This window comes from Lygodium microphyllum, chromosome 21, assembly GCF_053477565.2.
Source record: "Lygodium microphyllum isolate KBCC chromosome 21, Lygodium_microphyllum_v1.1.10, whole genome shotgun sequence".
NCBI classification, from domain to species: Eukaryota; Viridiplantae; Streptophyta; class Polypodiopsida; order Schizaeales; family Lygodiaceae; genus Lygodium; species Lygodium microphyllum.
Window position 1 is genome coordinate 7,918,144 of NC_141155.1, and position 14,344 is coordinate 7,932,487.

The 14,344-nt window shown below is 40.1% G+C and overlaps 1 protein-coding gene across 1 annotated transcript; it reads left to right on the plus strand.

The window, feature by feature from the left end:
- The first annotated feature begins 10,154 nt into the window (after positions 1-10,154).
- On the plus strand, positions 10,155-13,500 carry LOC148017719 (cytochrome P450 CYP72A616-like). Its single transcript, XM_087661756.1, has 5 exons — positions 10,155-10,525; positions 11,011-11,234; positions 11,523-11,764; positions 11,920-12,301; positions 12,781-13,500. Exons 1-5 carry the CDS (start codon positions 10,231-10,233, stop codon positions 13,204-13,206), a joined length of 1,569 nt encoding a protein of 522 aa, XP_087517882.1. The 5' UTR covers positions 10,155-10,230; the 3' UTR covers positions 13,207-13,500.
- Positions 13,501-14,344: the final 844 nt, after the last annotated feature.

A 14,344-nucleotide genomic window follows, 5' to 3' on the forward strand; every position in this document is an offset into this window, starting at 1 on the left:
AGCTAGCAAGAATGTTATAAAGGTGGGAAAGGAAGGTCACCATTTGATATTATGTTGAAAAGAAAACATGCTTAAGTTAGAACAAGAGAGGAAACTAAGAGATATTGATGAGCACCAATACAACATACCAATTGGATCACATGTAAAATTCAATTAGATTATATATATACCAATTAAATTATCTATGACAGCTTGGTGGACACTTCACTAAATAGGAACATTGCATGTGTTTGCCATCAAAGAAACTCTATAAACTTATGCTAATAAAGTCAATTGTGTCTTTTCTTAGATATTTGGGTAGTTCAATTAAATGGTTTAGGGTACATGCAGTTAAAAAAGTTTACAAAAGAACATATTTCTACATAAAGTGTCTTGTTGTTTTTTCTCAATCCACAAGTTAAGAAAATATCATGTTCATTCAAGCAATCTACTAGATAAGTTTATGACAGTAGTCCAACCCTAAAATGATTATAAATTTCTCTATATGCTTAGGTCCTTTCTGGTCAAAACAAATAAACAAGTTCCCAATATTAGTTTATTTTCCCTCATCTCCTTGTTATCTCTCCCTCCTTTTCCTCTCTCCACCCTCCCTACTTTTCTTCTCTCTCTCTCTCTCTCTCCCCTTATTTCTCTCTTCTCTTATTTTTCTTCTTCTTCACTCTCTCTCTTCACTCTCTTAAATTTTTTTCTTTTCTCTCTCTTTTAAATTTTATCTTTCCTCTCTCTATAACTCTCTCACTTTTTTCATATTCTCTTCTCTTCTTCTTCTTCTTCTCTCTATGTCTCTCTTCTCTCCCCTTTTCTTCTCCCCCTTCTCTTTTCCTTTTCTCTCTCTCTCTCTCTCTCTCCTCTTTTTTATTTTTTATTCTCTCTATTTTAAATTTTTATCTTTCCCCTCTCTATAATTCCCTTTCTCTTTGTGTTCCTTTGTGTGTGTGTGTGTGTGTTTATTTTAGTTTATTTTCTCTCATCTCCTTGTTCTCTCTCTCTCTCTCTCTCTCTCTCTCTCTCTCTCTCTCTCTCTCTCTCTCTCTCTCTCTCTCTCTCTCTTTGTCCCCATTTTTTCGCCCCCCTCTCTCCTCTATTTTCCTTCTCTCTCCCTCTCCTCTTTTATCTCTTTTTCTTATTCGTCTCTCTCTCTCTCTTCATTCTTTCTTAATTTTTTTCTTTTCTCTCTCTCAAAGTTTATTTTCTCTCTCTATAATCAATGACTATGTTCATATCATCATCATCATCATCATCATCATCATCTTCTTCTTCTTCTTCTTCTTCTTCTCTCTCTCTCTCTCTCTCTCCGTTTTTTTCTCTTTCCCCTCTCTCCCCGCTTTTCTTCTCTCTCTCTCTCTCTCTCTCTCTCTCTCTCTCTCTTTCTTCTCTCTCCCTCTCCTTTTTTTTCTTTTTCTTCTTCTTATTAGTCTTCTTCTTATTCCTCTCTCTCTCTCTCTCTCTCTCTCTCTCTCTCTCTCTCCCTCTTTTAAATTTTACATTTCCTCTCTCTATAGTTCTTTCTCTCTGTATTTTTCTTTTTCTTTTTCTTCTCTCTCTCTTTCTCTCTCTCATTTTCTTCTCCCCTCTCTCCTCTCTTTTCCTTCTCTCTCTTCCTCTCCCTCTCTCTCTCTCTCCTCTTTTTTTCTTTTTAAATTCTCTCTTTTAAACTTTATCTTTTCTCTCTCTCTCTTTTCCCCACCCCTCTCTTTGTCTCTCATCATTGATCTCTCTCTTTTCTTCTTATTTTTCTTCTCTCTCTCCCTTCCCCCTCTCTATGCCTTTTATTTTAGTTTGTTTCTCTCATCTTCTCTCTCTCTCTCTCTCTCTCTCTCTCTCTCTCTCTCTCTCTCTCTCTCATGGAACATAAAATTCTCTCTCTTTCTCTCATTTTCTTCTCTCTCCCTCTCTCCTCACTTTTCGTTCTCTCTCCCTCTTCTTTATTTTCCATTTTTTATTTTTTATTTTTTCGTGAAGATAATTGAATTAAGTTCTTTTTATTCTTCTTCTCTCTCCCTCCCTCCCTCTCTCTCTCCCTCTCTCTCTCTCTCTCTCTTCATTCTCTCTTTAAATTTTTTATTTTCTCTCTCTCTCTCTCTCTTTTAAATTTTATATTTCCTCTCTATGTATTCATATTCTCTCTCTTCTTCTTTTTCTTCCTCTACTTCTCTCTCTCTCTCTCTCTCTCTCTCTCTCTCTCTCTCTCTCTCTCTCTCTCTCTCTCTCTCATTTTTGTCTCCCCCATCTCTCCTTGCTTTTGCTTCTCTCTCCCTCCCCTCCTTTTTTTGTTTTCTTCTTCTTCTTCTTCTTCTTCTTCTTCTTCTCTCTCTCTCTCTCTCTCTCTCTCTCTCTCTCTCTCATTTTTTTATTTTCTTTTAAATTTTATCTTTCCTCTTTATAAATCTCTCTCTTTGTGTTCATATTCTCTCTTCTTCTTCTTCTTCTTCTTTCTCTCTCTCTCACCTTTTCTTCTCCCCCTTCTCTTCTCTCTTTTCCTTCTTCACTCTCTTCATTTTCCCCTTTTTTAATTATACTTGTAGTTACCTCAAAACACTACCCATTTGCCCCAAAAGGAATTTAGTGCTTAGGCTTTTAAACCCCTCTATGATGACTTTTCCACCTTGACAAACTACCCATTTGCTCTCCTTTTTAGCTGTCTTCATCTTGGTTATTGGTCATGCTTTGAGTTGTGTTGGTGTAAGTTCATTTGTGATTCATAGTTTGCTTCCCTTCAAAACATTTTGATTGCTTTAATACCTAAACTTTATCTTACATGTTTCCAAATTGTAAAGTTGTTTGATTCTTTCTTACTCGATGACTTGCCATGATACCTTCCATTTGTGTTGGTTTGTGTACTTGTTGTCGCGGAGATATGAATAACACTTGCCTCCATTGGCCTTGGTGTAACCTTGAAAATTTAGTAGTGGCTGGGTGCAATTTCATTAGTACTAGTTGCCACTAGGGTAATGGTGTGGCCAAACACTAATATACAACTAGAGTTTTGTGCACACTTCATGTGCATGCTCGTGGGATCACTCATGAATATATGTATATATAATGTGAGTTCAAAATAAGGGGTTTTTAAAACACCATTTTTTACATATAGAAGGGTGTTATATAAAGGGGTTACTTATAGATTGAATAGAAAAGGGTTGTGTTTTATTCAAGAAAAATTCACAGGTTAGGATATTTATAAATTGGCCATGAACGCACGTTATACAGAGAATATATATATAGTGAACCCCTCGAGTGTGCATGGAACACTAGGCCGCTTTTTGCGGCTACAAAGTGGGAACTGATTTATTTGATAATCCATTTCTCCTATTTCTCTCTCCTCTTTTCCCTCTCTATTTCTAAAATTTTTTGTGCTCTCTCTCTCTCTGTCTCTCTCTGTCTTCCCCCAAATTTCTACATCTGAATTTCTTTTTCTTTCTCTATTTCTCTCTTTGCTTTTTATTTTAGTTTATTTTCTCTCATCTCCTTGTTATCTTTCTCTCTCCTTTTCTTCTCTCCACCCTCCCCATTTTTCTTCTCTCTCTCTCTCTCTCTCTTTCTTCTCTCCCTCTTCTCTTTTTTTCTTTTTTTCCTTCTCTCTCTCCTCACTCTTAATTTTTTTTCTTTTCTCTCTCTTTTAAAATTTATATTTTCTCTCTCTATAATTCTCTCGCTTTTTTCATATTCTCTTCTCTTTTTCTATCTATCTCTCTCCTTTTCTTCTCTCTTGTCTCCCATTTTCTTCTCTCTCGTCTCCCATTTTCTTCTCCCCCTTCTCTCCTCTATTTTCCTTCTCTCTCTCTCTCTCTCTCTCTCCTTTTTTTAAATTTTTATTCTCTCTTTTAAAATTTATATTTTATTTCTCTATAATTCCCTTTCTCTTTGTGTTCCTCTCTCTCTTTTCTTCTCTCTCCCCCTTTCCTCTCTCTCAGTCTTTTATTTTAATTTATTTTCTCTAATCTCCTTGTTCTCTCTCTCTCTCTCACTTTATTCTCTCTTTATTTTGTATTTTCTCTCTCTTTTAAATTTTATATTTCCTCTCAATGTATTCATATTCTCTCTCTTCTTGTTTTTCTTTCTTTACGCTCTCTCTCCTATTCTTTCCCCACTTTTCTTATCTCTCTCTCTCTCGCGCTCTCTCGCGCTCTCTCGCACTCTCTCTCCTTTTTCTTCTCCCTCCCTCCTTCCTCTCTTTTTCTTCTCTCTCTCTCTCTCTCCCCCTTGCTTTTGCTTCTCTCTCCCTCTTCTCTTTATTTTCACTACAAGGGAATGGGGCAATAGCGACGGCCATTTGCGATGCAAAAAAGCGGTGTCGCTGAAAGCGTTGCTATTAGAATTAGCGATGCAAATATAGCGATGCATATAGGGACGTTAATAACGACGCATATAATGATGCTAATGGCGATGCCGGTATGAGAAAAAAATTTCAAAAATCCAAGTGTAACATTTTCCAAGAAAATATTTGCGAGAAAGAATGAAAGAGAGAGTGAGAGAGCTTAAAGCTTTAAGAGGGAGAGAGAGAGGAAGAGAGAGAGAGAGAGAGAGAGGGGGGGAGCTCATCACTATCGTCACCGCCGCCGCCGCTATACACGAAGAAGAAAGAGAAGTGTGCAAGGGAGAAGGGAGGGAAAGTAAGAAGAGAAGGTACAAAGGCTTTCATCTTTAGGCCTTTGAGGTAGGTACATTGCCTCTTTTTGCTTTATTTTTGTGTTCTCTTCTTTTCTTTTTTTGTTTTTCTTTGCAAAGAGATACATGGAAAGAGAGGGAGGGAGGAAATGAGGGAGAAGAAGGAAGGGAGAGGAAGAGAGAAAGGGGAGAAAGGAAACAAAGAGAAAGAGGAAGAGACAAATGAGAGATGAAGGGAGGGAGAGAGGAGGATGAGTGAGAGAAACAACGAAAGAGAGAGGGGGGAGAAACAAAGAGAGAGGAAACAAAGAAAGGGAAATAGAGAGAGAAAGAGAGGGGGGAGAAATAAAGAGAGGGAGAGGGAAGGAAGAGAGGAGGAGGAGGTAGAAAAGAAGGGTGAGGTAAAGAGAGGAAGGAGAGTGAAAAGAAGAGAGAGAGAGAGGGAGAAAGGGAGATAGATAGAAACAATAGAGAGCGAGAGAGAGGGAGAGAGAAATAGGAAAACAATGAGAGAATGAGAGAGAAGGTTAAGAAAGAAAAGTAAAGGGAGAGGGGGGAGAGAGAGATAAAGAGAGGTGGGGTGATATTTTTTTCAATATCTTTGTTTTTAAAGCTTTTTATTTTCTAACTTTGATTGTCTTTGCAATGAGATGAGTTGAGTGAGAGTGGGGAGAGAAGGAGGGAGATAAATAGAGAGAAGAAGGGAGGGGAAGGAAGAGAGAGATGGAGAGAAATAAAAAAGGGGAGAGAGAGGGGCTCATAAAAAAGTGTAAAAACCCGAGCATGGTATTTTACAGGTTTGTAAACAAGCAAGAGAGAGAGAGAGAGAGAGAGAGAGAGAGAGAGAGAGAGAGAGAGAGAGACCGCCACCACCGATGCCATCCACGAAGAGGGAGGAGACAAGTGTAAAGGAGAAGGAAGAAACTCGTGAAGGAGAAGAAAAAGGAGAGAAGTATGAAGGGATTCTTCTTCAAGCTTTGAGGTAAGTGCATTATCTCTTCTCGCTTTCTTTTTCTCTTTTCTTTACTTCTCTCTTTCTTTTTGTTGATGAAGAGTGTATAGAGAGAAGAAGCGAGAGAGATCAACGTACGCAAGGGAGATTGGGAGAGAGAGAGAGAGAGAGAGAGGCCGCTGCCCATTGCCAATCCACCACAATAAAGAGAGGGGACAACTACAAATAAGAAGGAGGGAACCTGTGAAGGAGAAAAAGAAGAAGGAGAGAAGCGCGAAATAATTTTTCTTCAAGCTTTGAGGTAAGTGCATTCTCTCTTCTCTCTTTATTTTTCTCTTTTCTTTACTTCTCTCTTTCTTTTTGTTGATGAAGAGTGTATAGAGAGAAGAAGAGAGACAGATCAATGCAAGGGAGAGAGAGAGAGAGAGAGACACACCAATCCACCACGAAAAGAGAGAGAACAACTACAAAGAAGAAGGAGGGAACCAGTGAAGGAGAAGAAGAAGAAGGAGAGAAGCGCAAAAGGATTTTTCTTCAAGCTTTGAGGTAAGTGCATTCTCTCTTCTCACTTTGTTTTTCTCTTTTCTTTACTTCTCTCTTTCTTTTTGTTGATGAAGAGATGTATAGAGAGAAGAAGGGAGATAGATCAACGCAAGAGAGAGAGAGAGAGAGAGAGAGAGAGAGAGAGAGAGAGAGAGAGAGAGAAAGCGCCGCTGCCACTGCCATTGCCACTACATCCATAAAAAGAGAGGGGACAACTACAAAGGAGAAGGAGGGAACCCGTGAAGGAGAAGGAGGAGAGAAGCGCGAAAGGATACTTCAGACACCAAACTTCGGACTAAGGGTCTGTACACTTTTTTTTTTTTTTTTGGCTCTTGGTCACCTAACGAGTGCACGTGTGAAGTTTCGTCGCATTCCGATAAAAGGTTATGGATTTACGATCATACAATGGACAGTGTGTATGAAGCTGCATTAACATGGTTTTGGGGTTTAAATGGGTTAAAAGTTCATTCTTCTTCTCATTTTCACAACTTGCTTTCTTTGTTTCCTCCATTCTCACATCCCCAACCTCTGTCTCTTCTCCATCTCGCCCTCCTCGAGCTTGCATGGCAGGCACCAAGCAAGCATGTCGTTGGTTCTCAACCATGGGAAGGCCTTATGCCAAAGCCCGCCACCTGGAGCACAAGGTGGAGCCTTCTCTAGTGCAGCAGCATGTACTTCCCATAGAGCACAATAACCACCACAAAAGAAGAGGAGATAGAAACCTAGCACTGTCGCCCTTCAGGAGATAAGGAGAATCCAGTGCGGATACGAGCTTCTCAAAAGATATTTTCATAAGGTTGTTCGGGAAGTCATGCAAGACTTGGAGCTGAAAGGGATGGAAAGATTTTGGGTACGAGTGCAGAATGGCCCACCAACAGGAAGGTAGACTGCTGCAGCTATGGAGGCCCTGCAAACGGCTGTAGAGGGGTGTCTCATCGACTTATTCGATGATACACAGCTAGCGGCCATCCATGCAAAGCACGTTACAATCACAGACTTGTTCCATTGCTCATGCTTTTTGCCTGATGGCAGAAAGAAGAGGCTACATGATGTACTACATGTACCTTCTATTACCAATAATCTATTGTCGGTTGGATAGATGGTAGAATAGAATTTGCAAGAATCTACTGTCAGTTGGATAGATGATTTCAGCCGATACACATGATTGTACATTCTGAAGTACAAGGATGAGGTGCTCGATGTCTTTAAGAAAATGGCTTTATAAAGTGAAATGCAAGTCAGATGGTTCGTTGGAAAGGTATAAAACCCGGCTGGTTGCAAAGGGATATGCACAACCTAAGGCATATATAGAGCAACGTGAGGGTTATGTACACAACCTGAGGTGTATATGGAGCAACCTGAGAGTCATGCAGATCACAGCCTGTTTACAAAGAAGACAAAGCATGGTTATGTTTTTCTGGTGGTTTATGTCGATGAGTTGATCATCACTGAAGATGATGATCATGGGATTGCTAAAATTAAAGTAATGTTACTGGCTGAATTCAAAGTCAAGGATCTTGGTGAGCTAAAGTACTTCTCGAGATTGAGGTTGTGTCTACACCTGAAGATATATGGCTGTTGCAAAAACAATATGCTCATGATATGTTGTTGAAATATAGCACGATGGAGTGTAAAGCCATGGAAACACCATTGGATCAGAATGTCAAACTTGCAGTTGATGTTGGGACTGAGATCGAGAATGTCACTATGTACAGACAGATTGTGGGCAGCCTGATTTACCTTACTAGTACTCGTCCTAACTTGAGATATGCAATGGGGCTGATTAGCCAATTTATGCAAAAACCTCGTAAGCCACACGTAGATGCAGTCAAGAAGATTATGCGGTATGTGAAGGGTATTGCTAATTATGGGATGTTTTATGAGCATGGAAAATCATTTGACTTGACAGGTTATATGGATGCTGGTTGGGCTAGTTGTGTCTATGACAGGAGGTCAACCAGTGGTTATGCTTTTAGTTTGGGCAGTAGTATGATCAACTAAAGTAGTAAGAAGTAGCCCACCATTGCTTTATCTGGTATACAGAGGCATAATACAAGGGTGCAATCTTAGCGGTATGTGAAGCAGTTTGGCTTGTGAAATTACTACATGATTTAGATATCCAGTTGGACAGCAAAGTCACATTGCATTGTGAGAATCTCACTAATGTGATGCTGGCTAGCAACCCCGTCTATCATACTGGATCCAAGCACATATAGGTTCATTACAATTTCATCAAGGAAATGGTACTTGCAGGACAAATTGATATACTTCATGTGAAGAAAGAAGACCAGGTAGCAGATATCTTTACCAAATCACTTGGTAAAGAGAAATTCGTTCGTTTCAGGGATCTACTTGGAGTATAGCAACTAGTCTAAGCTCAAGAAATTGAGTTTGAGAAGGGGGAGGATGAGCTTGATTCTTTTGATCTTGAAACATCTCCATCCATTGAGATTGAGGGTGAAGACAAGAAATAAGATATAAAAGATGACTTAGATGTAGGTAAAAACAAGAAGAAAGAAGTAGAGCGTAGAGATATTACCACTCCCTATATAAGTGTTTCTGGCTCCAACGCCATGGTATAACTCTTACAAATGTCCAAATGCTCCCCCAAAAAGACTTTAACAAGTTTGGAATAAGCTGGAGTGAGCAAAAGATCAATGGGACTTATTCATACCTCAAGGTCCTGACTATAATGAAAGCTTGAAGTGAAGCTCTTCTTCTTGGGCCTAACAAGTGATAAAAAAGCTCATTGAGTAATACTTTTTTGAATTGATTATATCTAGCTTTTGCAATCACAAGCTCTTTTTCTTCTCGGGCTCAAGCAAGTGATGAAAAAGTTCATGGCGTAATACCTTTTCAAATTGATTATATCTAGCTTTTGCAATCAAAGGATTCCTTTTTTTTTTTGAAAATCTGATACACAATTTTTAGACATTAGGTGTAGGTGACATTGACAAATGAATTATGTAAGAATATTTAGTACATATAGATAGAAGGGTGGCAGGGCTGCATGCCCTGCCACCTACTTTTTTCCCCCTCTGTAACCGTCGCTATTTGTGTTGGAAATTTACTCTGCAACCATCACTATTAGCGTCTCTATTAGCATTGCTAACTTAATTAGTGACGCTAATAGCGACACAAATAGAGACGCTAATAGAGACACTAATAGAGACGCCGATAGTGATGCTAATAGCGACGAATCGATCGCGTCATTAATAGCAACGCGAATAGCGATGACGGGGGTAATTTTTTCCATAAATAATTCCGTTGCTTTAAATGTCGCTATTGGGTCTATATATTGTAGTGTTTGTTTTCTTCTTCTTCTTCTTCTCTCTCTCTCTCTCTCTCTTTCTTTGAATTTTTTATTTTCTTTTAAATTTTATCTTTCTTGTTTATAAATCTCTCTCTTTGTGTTCATATTCTCTATTATTATTATTATTATCTCTCTCTTTCCTTTTCTTCTTCACTCTCTTCTCTTTTTCCCTTTTTTAATTATTCTTCTTCTCTCTCCCTTTCTCTCTCTTTCTCTCTCTCTCTCTCTTCTTTTTCTCTCCCCCTCCGTCTCTCCCTCTCTCAAAGTATGTGAAAAACTATGACAAAAATTTTTGTATTAATTTTTTTAAAAATATTTAATTAAAAATAAAAAATTAAATTAAAGTTTAATCTAGGAGAGAAAGAGAGAGAGAGAGAGAGTTTTGATTTAAAAAGAGAAAAAAAAAGATATTTGTGAAAAGTTTAATTTAATTAAGAAAAAGAGAGAAAGAGAGAGAGAGAGTCTCTGTGTGTTTATACGTGAGAGAGAAAGAGAGTTTAATATAAAAAAGGAGGGGAAAAGAGGAAAATATCAAATGTGTGAGAGAGGAGGTTTTAATTTGAAAGGGATGTTTGAAAAGGGGCAAGTCCAACCAAAATAATATGGCAGTAATACAAAACAATATATTTGTAAGATATATAGTGCAGATGTTCAACCATTGAAGTTCGGACTCACTTTGAAAGTCCGGCAGTTGTCACCACAGAGGGCCCGGGAAGGGGGGGGCGCGGGGGGGGTGGCTAAGGTATGGGGGATGGGGGCAGCCTGATCGATGTGGCCTATCTCCAGCAGCTCGATCTGTAAGCACTGGTAATATAATATGGAAGAACATGAGATGAGGCAGGCTGCCTTCTCTTCTGTGCTAGTCTTGGTCGCTACGGCCTTCTTCTATGCCGCCTGGAAGCTCCTGCTCGCCTTCTGGCTCAGGCCCCTCCGCATCAAGCGAGCCTTCGAGGCCCAGGGCATCCGATGCCTGCCCTTCCGCCCCCCACTTGGCAACCAGCCGGAGCTCGTCTCCCTCGTCCAGGCCGCGCGTGCGAGTCCCATGCCCGAGATCTCCCATGACATCGTCCACCGCACCCTCCCTCACCTCCACCACTGGTCCAAGCTCTACGGTGAGTACTCTTCCAGCTTCTTGTTCCATTACCACTCACTTCCCATTCTTGAGTCTCTGTGACTCCTCGATTCAAGGACGTTTCTTGTACCGATTGATCGCAACAAATTAGCTGCTTGCAAGTAACATAAATCCTCCTACCATAGCTGGCACTTGACGGAAATCTCTCATTACATTGAACTGATGAGAGATAGTTAGCCTCATACAGTTATACTGTGAATTGAGGACAACTCATCGATGCATTAAACTAATTGTGTCCTGAGGAATTCCCTCGATTGCATTTTGTAGAGGTAAGCCTTCCAAAATCTCAGCTGTGGTAATTTCTCCTGAACAATTTCTGACACTGGCTGTGTACTGTCTTAACAGTAAACACGCCGGTTGAGAAAACAGTGCCTATGTAATCAATTGACACAGCAATTAAACTTTGCCAGTTAATCAACTTTCACATCTTGCCATGTCTTGTGTTGTGCTTTTGCTGCCGAGCAGGTGACTTCTTTGTATTCTGGCTTGGACCACAACCCCGAGTTTTTCTTGCAGAACCTGATCAAGCCAGAGAAGTTTTCTCAACCAAGTTTGGGTATTACACAAAACCAGGGAGAAGGCCTGATACTGATGACTTGGCAGGCAATAGCCTTTTGAACTTAGACGGCGAGCAATGGGCACAACGTCGACGCATAATGACTCCAGCCTTTTTCCTCGAGAAGGTCAAGGTAGGGTTCTTGCATGTGGCTTTTACTGTTTGCTTGCATTCAAATGCACAAAAATAACAGCTCATTAGGTTCTCAAAACTGTGGAACAAGCTCTCTGTCACTTTGCAAGAGGACTGCAGGGGCATTCTGAGGATCAGGCTCAGGCCGTCTCACATGGCCATGCTGCCTCACATTGATCTTGTTCCCAGCAGGCAACAATGCGCCCCACTTATGTGGCTGAATGGACTTTTTTGAGGGTCAAGCTTACGATTGGCATGGCACTTTCGCTCATCATCTTGTTGTGTGCAGGCTATGGCTCCAACTATGGCTGCCTGCACTACCTCTATGATGGAGCAGTGGGCGAGTCGAGTGGGCAAAGGGGAATCAGAGATTGATGCATTTGAGGAATTTCGAAACTTAACCGGAGATATCATTGCCCAAACTGCATTCGGAAGCAGCTTTGCAGAAGGCAAGCAAGTGTTTGAGATGCAGCGTGAACAACAGATTCTTATAGATAAAGTATCACGCACCCTCTACATCCCTGGTTCAAGGTCAGGAACCCTGTGCCCATTTTTTGACAAGGGGCAACTTAATGATAGTGTAGAGTTGGTGTGACTGGATAGCCTGAAGTAGTTGAGGGTGGTATACCATGTGCAGATTCAATCTGATGCCAGTAATTGAAACATATATGTGCCTGTTTGAGCAGATTTTTACCAACTGCATTTAATCGCCATCGGTGGAAGCTGAACAGGAAGATAGTCAGTATACTTAGGCAGCTTGTTGAGAAGCGATTCGAAGCAAGCAGAACTGCAAGCATGTCTGGTCACGATCTTCTTGGGCTTCTGATAGCTGCAAATGCTGGACAACAGCAGGGAAGTCAGAAGAACTTGACTATGGGGATCGACGATATTATTGATGAGTGTAAGACCTTCTTCTTTGCTGGGCATGAGACCACATCGACATTGTTAACATGGACATTTCTATTGTTGGCAACCAACCCTGAATGGCAGGAGCGGGCAAGAGAGGAAGTGCATGTTGTTTGTGGGATGGAGCCACCATCAGCTGAGTCGATCAATCGCCTGAAAATTGTGAGTCACTACAGCACATTCATCTCCAATCGTTTTCATGGATAACAAGTTACAAGGCTTCATGTGTAGTCAAATCATTCAGTGAGTCATACTCTGATGTCTCTGACTGGTACTTTCACCAAGATTGAAATATATTCTGCGAGCTCCGATGACTCCATTTATGGAATCTGAGCTGCATATGCTGGAATATTTCTTGCACTTTATTGTCAATCCTCTTAGGTCTACCTTTGGCTCTGCCGACAAAAGTCTTAGCAGAGTCTAATTAGTTCTTTATGGGTCTTGTTTCACCCAAGTTCAATCTCCAAGTTAACTGCAAATGAGATATAATGACCAGTGTCCGGATGATGTTTTTGGCTCACATATTAGCTACGCCATTAATCGACGGGAGGAAAGGAATCTTATCAAGAAGCTTTCAATAAGGTGGTTCAATAACTTTCCATCAGCTGAAGCTGGTGCTGTGTGCTTTTGCTTGGTTGCAGGTAACCATGGTGTTGAATGAAGCACTGCGGTTATACCCTCCTGCGGTAAGCGTGCCAAGGAAGGCACCCACAGACCTGCAGCTTGGGAAGATTGTAGTCCCTGCAGGGACTGTGCTGTTTGCGCCAGTCATTGCATGGCACCATGACAAGAGGTATTGGGGCCCTGATGCGTTAGAGTTTCGACCTGAGCGGTTCGAGGGTGGGGTGGGGAAGGCAAGCAGCGTGCCCCATGCCTTCATGCCATTCTCGATGGGGCCCCGCAGCTGCATTGGGCAGACCTTGGCCATGCTGGAAGGCAAGGTGGTGCTATCGACCATCCTGCAACGCTACCGCTTCCGCCTCTCCCCCAACTACCGCCATGCACCCTCTGTTGTCCTCACCTTGCAGCCTCAGTATGGCATGCCACTTATATTTGAAACGCTCTGACTCTACTTATATGTTGTTTCTGTAACTAGTTTATATCACAGCAATACATACTCAAAGCTAATATGTACTTTCAATCTTTATGTATACTATACTATGATACATGATACTATATATATATATATATAATAAGTGACGAATCCACAGAACCTAATACCCAAACCTAGATGTAAATTGTAGGATACTATATTATTAGAGAGCAACCCCAAACTACTACATGGGGGAGTAATATTAACAGTCACTCAAGGTTCCATGCCTATTGTACCATTTGAATCTTATAGGCACATTTATGGGTTTTGCAATACTTTAGACTTTTGTATGAAACAATTTTGCTTTTTATTGACAGTAGATGCAAGCTAATTAAATTAAGATTTCTATTAAAATGTATGTAGTAACCAGTGTACTAATCATTTCATGTTTAATCCTTTCCTTGAGTTTCTAAAATATCAACTCTTGATTGTGTGGTTTTTCTATGGAATCTCTATTTTTGTTGCATGATAGAATTTGATTCTTTTGTTAATTCATCTAGTATCTTGTCCATTAATTATGGTCTAATTTTTCTACTTAGTTCAAGTTCTAAGGTCATCTAAATATTTGTAACTTATTTTAAAATCCCATTTCATAATCTTTTTAACTTTTGAAGATTGTCCAATTTGTCTCGAACTTTACGTCTTTAATTATATAGGGTCTCTTAATAAAAAAATTTCACTTTTTATTATTAACCATAACAAACAATTTCTATGTAATTTTCCTTTAAAAAAAATGTATGCATCAATTTGAAAATTTGTTTGTAATTAAGAATAAAAGGAAACAACTTTCAAAAACTTTAATAAAAATGTTCTTAATCGAAGATGATCCTATAACTTATACACATCTCCGCAGTGCTAGGATGTCATAGGATGAGGTAAGAAATAAAGAAGAGAAAAGCAGTAATTTGCTCTTGATCGTACAATCTTGTTTGTTTACCCATGTGTATTGGGTTCGTTGAGTCCCTTTTCTTTGCCACACCCACCCCTCCCCCCTTGGGAAGGCATTGTTGTGATAGGGTTTTTTTTTTGGGGGGGGGGTGTCATGTATCACACTCCCAACACTCACCTATAGCTTTACCAAGAGGGGCGGAGGGGTAGGTGGGAAAGTGAAG

Excerpts from the sequence above, each read along its gene's own strand:
- LOC148017719 (XM_087661756.1), top strand. The coding sequence starts at position 10,231 with ATGGAAGAACATGAGATGAGGCAGGCTGCCTTCTCTTCTGTGCTAGTC. Across the intron at positions 11,235-11,522 it reads TTTTCCTCGAGAAGGTCAAG|GCTATGGCTCCAACTATGGC; the intron begins GTAGGGTTCTTG and ends TGTTGTGTGCAG. Across the intron at positions 12,302-12,780 it reads CGATCAATCGCCTGAAAATT|GTAACCATGGTGTTGAATGA; the intron begins GTGAGTCACTAC and ends GCTTGGTTGCAG.